At 45.6% G+C, this 5,714-nt stretch overlaps 1 protein-coding gene across 1 annotated transcript; it reads left to right on the top strand.

Annotated features, from left to right (window-relative positions):
- Positions 1-475: 475 nt before the first annotated feature.
- Pcdh20 (protocadherin 20) lies at positions 476-5,231 on the top strand. Its single transcript, XM_010611487.2, has 3 exons — positions 476-581; positions 769-1,237; positions 2,262-5,231. Exons 2-3 carry the CDS (start codon positions 1,106-1,108, stop codon positions 4,986-4,988), a joined length of 2,859 nt encoding a protein of 952 aa, XP_010609789.1. The 5' UTR covers positions 476-581; positions 769-1,105; the 3' UTR covers positions 4,989-5,231.
- Positions 5,232-5,714: the final 483 nt, after the last annotated feature.

Here is a 5,714-nt window from a genome sequence, read left to right as displayed (position 1 = left end):
GAGCAAGCAAGCCCAGGGGTTAGGTGATTTCGGTGTCACATAGCTATTTAGGATTAGAGAATTCTTGCATCACACTCTTCAAGGATTTCTTTCAAAAGAGTCACTTTCCCAATAGGCATTCAGAGGTATGGGGAGTGGGGTAATCATTTGAGAAGTGACCATTTTTAAACCTAAGCTTCAGTTATTGCCCTCGGTTCCTTAAATATTCCCATTACAGAAAAATGTTGCTTGCAGGCAGAAACACTTGGATTACAACAGTGCCCCCCCACAGACCCCCCCAATCTTTTTTTTTTCATTCAGAGGATCTGGATCCTGTAAAATAAGACCAAAAGGCAGAGGACACCCAGATACATGTGTGCCTAAAACTAGGAAACTAGCAGAAGCTCTGGCACCAGCAACAAGGAAGGTTCAAAACTGAAGCTTGTGAAAACCTTCACTGAATTCATATATTTGCTTTTACCGGCTCAATTCTCCTTTGGAAGAAGTTGCGACGCCTCTCCTCTGAGAAAAGTGCCTTTTCTTTCTGTGAAAACGCTGCAGGATCCCAGTCTCTGGGAGGAATTGGCTCGCGGCAAAGCAAGGTTTTAGGGGACCTCACCTGTGTTGCTGTAACACCCCCCCCCCGGCATCTCTCTCTCTCTCTCTCTCTCTCTCTCTCTGTCTCTCCCTCTCTGTCTCTCTCTCTCTCTCACACACACACACACACACACACACACACACACACACGGGCTAACTTATTTATTTTAATTCTCTCTGTTCTCCTGCTAGCAACCTGTGGACTTGGGATCTGAGTGGCGCATCGAGGAGGGAAGCTGGTAGGCACGCACTCCGGTGCCCGATCCGGTGGCACCTCTTCGCAGTCTTCAGACGCAAGTCCCACATTCTGGCTCATCTTGGAGGGGTCTGGACGTCCTCCTCGTAAAGGTTGGAAACTGTAAACCTGCCCTTTGGCCCCCACGCCTTTCTACCCCTCCCCCTTGATTCCGGCCCTTATTGACAAGGCAGTGACTATTGGCTGAAGTTCCCCTGCGATTTGCATGAACGGAGAGGGAGTGTTTTCTGGCGCCCTCCCTTCAGGAGCGCGCTGACTGCAGCCGCCCTGGGAATGCGCGGCCGAGGGAATGCGCGCAGCTCGCCGGCCCTGGCAGTGAGCTGGCGTCCGGCGATCTGGCACCTGCGCCTGGATATGGGGAGTCTACGTCGTGCCAGGAGCAGCACCAGCCACAAGAACCTGCCGGTAAGGAACCAGGAGACCCTCGACCGAGACAAGTTGTAGTACTATGAAGCCGCTCCTACTCTTGGCTCGTTTTTCAAACCTTTTGCCTTAATCCAACTTCATGGAAAAGGTAGAGGGAGAGAGAGTTTGGGAAAATGTGCGTACATTTTAGCAAGGAATAGCCAGGTCCTTGGGTCGTGAGTGGAAGTTTCTGAAGAAGAAATACAGTCAAATGAGGTGGAGGAAGGCAAGGGTGTCCTGAACCCTTTGTAGACACCGGGATTTGGAGATTGTTTCCTGTTGCCGGCGTCTGGCTCTGACCGTCTGCTGCAGTTGACAAATTGTTTTGCATAATCATTATTCCGCTTCTAATTCGCTTCCCCCCAAGGGACGGGGATGTGTGAGAGCTGGGTAGGAGGTGGAGATCTAGATCGTTTATATTTCACTTCTCGTGTGGTAAAACGAAAATTCACTTTTCCGACCTAAAGCGTTGAGGAAGGGGGGCTAGCTGGTGGGGAATGTTGTTTTGTTTTCATTCTTCTTGTTATTGTTATTATCATCGCTATTGTTGCTTTCGTTGAACTCGTGGAAAGGAACGTTACACGTTTAGTATTCTAGGACTCTAACGACTGAATTCTTCCAAAGAGAAAATAAGTCGCCCCCTCTCCGTGCTCTGAGCTATCTGCCCCCTCCCTCCTCTCTAGCTATGGTGGTTACCGTGTCGCGTTGCGCAGTCCGGAATTGGAGTCTCCTCCACTCTGGCGCGAGTTTTCAGGGATACTTTATGGTTTGGCTTCCAAATCTTAGCTGGATGAGGGTTGTGATGGGAACTTGGGGGATGGGGATAGAAAATGAACGGAAAAAAATTTAAAAGTTCTGGAGACAGCGCTGCTCCACACTCCTCTCGAAGTAAATGTCCTTCACCCGCTTCTGACTAGAGGTTTTGCTCCTGGAAATAGGAGTGAGGGAAGCACCGACAGGGATGTGGGGGGGGTCACGCATTTATTTCCGCTTGTGTGTAATGCACCTTCTCCCCTCCCTCCAGCATGTGCTTCTGTTTGTCCTCTTCGTGGGACCCTTCCACTGCCTCGCGAGTTACAGCCGGGCCACCGAGCTTCTGTACAGCCTCAACGAGGGACTTCCCGCGGGGGTGCTAATCGGCAGCCTGGCCGAGGACCTGAGGCTAACGCCTCGAACCGCGGGGAGACAGAACCAGCAGGCGCAGTCCCCAGAGCGTGCTGGAGCTGAATGGAACCCCCCTCTGTCTTTCAGCCTGGCTTCTGGGAGACTGAGTGGTCAGTACGTGACCCTAGACAACCGTTCTGGAGAGCTGCACACTTCTACACGGGAGATCGACCGAGAGGCCCTGTGTCTTGAAGGGGGTGGAGGGGCTGCTTGGAGCAGCAGCATTTCTATTTCCTCCTCTCCTTCCTCGGACTCTTGCCTTTTGCTTCTGGATGTTCTGGTCCTGCCTCAGGAGTATTTTAGGTTTGTGAAGGTAAAAATTGCCATCAGGGACATCAATGACAATGCTCCACAGTTCCCTGTTTCCCAAATCTCAGTCTGGGTCCCAGAAAATGCACCTGTGAATACCAGAATGGCCATAGAACACCCTGCTGTGGACCCTGATATAGGCACTAATGGGGTGCAGACATATCGCTTACTGGACTACCATGGCATGTTCACCTTGGATGTGGAGGAGAATGAGAACGGAGAGCGCACCCCCTACCTAATTGTCATGGGTGCATTGGACAGGGAAACACAAGACCAGTATGTCAGCATCATCATAGCAGAGGATGGTGGGTCTCCTCCACTGTCGGGCAGTGCCACCCTCACCATTGGCATAAGTGACATTAATGACAATTGTCCTCTTTTCATAGACTCACAGATCAATGTGACTGTGTATGGAAATGCTACCGTGGGCACTCCAATTGCAGCTGTCCGAGCTGTGGATAGAGACGTGGGAACCAATGCTCTAATCACCTACACTTACAGCCAGAAAGTTCCGCAAGCATCCAAGGATTTATTCCACCTGGATGAAACTACTGGAGCCATTAAACTCTTCAATAAAATTGGAGGAAATGTTCTACAAACACACAAGCTCACTATCCTTGCTAATGGACCAGGCTGCATCCCTGCTGTGATTACTGCTCTGGTGTCCATTATCAAAGTCATTTTCAGGCCTCCTGAAATAGTCCCACGTTATATAGCAAATGAGATAGATGGTGTTGTTTATCTGAAAGAACTGGAACCTGTTAACACTCCAATTGCATTCTTTACCATAAGAGATCCAGAAGGAAAATACAAGGTTAACTGCTACCTGGATGGTGAAGGTCCATTTAGGTTATCACCCTACAAACCATACAACAACGAATATCTGCTAGAGACCACAAAACCGATGGACTACGAGCTACAGCAGTTCTATGAAGTAGCTGTGGTAGCCTGGAACTCAGAAGGATTTCATGTCAAAAGAATCATTAAAGTGCAACTTCTAGATGACAATGATAATGCTCCTGTTTTCCTTCAGCCCTTGATAGAGTTAACCATTGAAGAAAACAATGCACCCAATGCCTTTTTGACTAAGCTGTATGCTACAGATGCTGACAGTGGAGAGAGGGGCCAGGTTTCATATTTCCTGGGACCTGATGCGCCTTCATATTTTTCCTTAGACAGTGTCACAGGAATTCTGACAGTTTCTACTCAGCTGGACCGAGAAGAGAAAGAAAAGTATAGGTACACAGTGAAAGCTGTTGACTGTGGAAAACCGCCCAGAGAATCAGTAGCCACTGTGGCTCTCACAGTGTTGGATAAAAATGACAACAGTCCTAGGTTTATCAACAAGGACTTCAGCTTTTTTGTGCCAGAAAACTTCCCAGGATATGGAGAAATTGGTGTAATTAGTGTGACAGATGCTGATGCTGGCCAAAATGGATGGGTTGCTCTCTCGGTGGTGAACCAGAGTGACATTTTTGTCATAGATACAGGAAAGGGCATGTTGAGAGCTAAAGTCTCTTTAGACAGGGAGCAGCAAAGCTCCTATACTTTGTGGGTTGAAGCAGTTGATGGGGGTGAGCCTGCCCTCTCCTCTTCCACAAAAATCACAATTCTTCTTCTTGATATCAATGACAACCCTCCTCTTGTCTTATTTCCTCAGTCTAATATGTCTTACCTATTAGTACTGCCTTCTACTCTCCCTGGCTCCCCAGTCACAGAGGTTTATGCTGTTGATAAAGACACAGGCATGAATGCTGTAATAGCTTACAGCATCATAGGAAGAAGAGGCCCCAGGCCCGAATCCTTTAGGATTGACCCTAAAACTGGCAACATTACTTTGGAAGAGGCATTGCTGCAGACAGATTACGGACTTCATCGCTTGCTGGTGAAAGTGAGTGACCATGGTTATCCCGAACCCCTCCACTCCACAGTCATGGTGAACCTGTTTGTCAATGATACGGTCAGTAATGAGAGCTACATTGAGAGTCTTCTAAAAAAAGAACCAGAAATTAATATAGAGGAGAAAGAACCACAAATCTCCATAGAACCAACACATAGAAAAGTAGAATCTGTGTCCTGTATGCCCACATTAGTAGTGCTGTCCGTAATAAGCTTGGGTTCCATCACACTAGTAACAGGGATGGGCATATACATCTGCTTACGAAAAGGGAAAAAACATCACAGGGAAGATGAAAATTTGGAAGTGCAAATCCCGCTAAAAGGAAAAATTGACTTGCATATAAGAGAGAGGAAACCAATGGATATTTCTAACATTTGATATTTTATTGTGGATTTCTGCATAGAGATGCCTCAACTGACTTTGGATAGCCTTCATCACCCAAACAAGAGTGTGTTGATGCAGATCCAATGAAGGACAACTAATTTATAACTTGTAGTATATTGTAAATAGATGTTTATGGGTTTTTAAATTCAAAGTCAGAGGTTATAAAATGTGTACAGCATTTTTAAATGAAAATTAGTAATAACAGATATAGAATTGTTATTTATAAAAAAAAAAAAATCTTGGACATGATTTGCAGCTTTCATACACCAAGCAGATGATTGACAAAACCTGAGAGTAAGGTAAGAAAATGGTCCTTTTTGGGTCTAAAATTTATTTCACCACCAGAGGGCATCAGCTGCTCCTTTGCAGGGAAATGTTTGAAGTATTACACATGATAGTTGTACATGAAATTAATGAGAGAGTATATTTTAAATATATTGTTTTTAACAGTAAGTAAATATAAAATTAAATTGAATTTTGTCCTACTTAAACATATGAAAAAATGCAGAATGTTTATTACCTCATAGGTACATTATGTATAGTTTGAAAGAGAAGGCATTAAAAAGAAGTGCAATTCCTTTTTAGCAAGGATTAAAACATTGCTGTGTGTTACTAATTTAACCTGCTGAAGAGTATTTTACTTTATGTGTGCTCAAATTGCATTCCATTTGCTTTATCATTGCACTTGCTATGATTAGAGGAAATATATATATATATATA

This window comes from Fukomys damarensis, unplaced genomic scaffold (genome assembly GCF_012274545.1).
Source record: "Fukomys damarensis isolate Sample0158 unplaced genomic scaffold, DMR_v1.0_HiC HiC_scaffold_38, whole genome shotgun sequence".
Lineage (NCBI taxonomy): Eukaryota > Metazoa > Chordata > Mammalia > Rodentia > Bathyergidae > Fukomys > Fukomys damarensis.
This window is presented reverse-complemented; position numbering and strand designations above follow the sequence as displayed.

Excerpts from the sequence above, each read along its gene's own strand:
- Pcdh20 (XM_010611487.2), top strand. The coding sequence starts at position 1,106 with ATGCGCGGCCGAGGGAATGCGCGCAGCTCGCCGGCCCTGGCAGTGAGC. Across the intron at positions 1,238-2,261 it reads CCAGCCACAAGAACCTGCCG|CATGTGCTTCTGTTTGTCCT; the intron begins GTAAGGAACCAG and ends CCCTCCCTCCAG.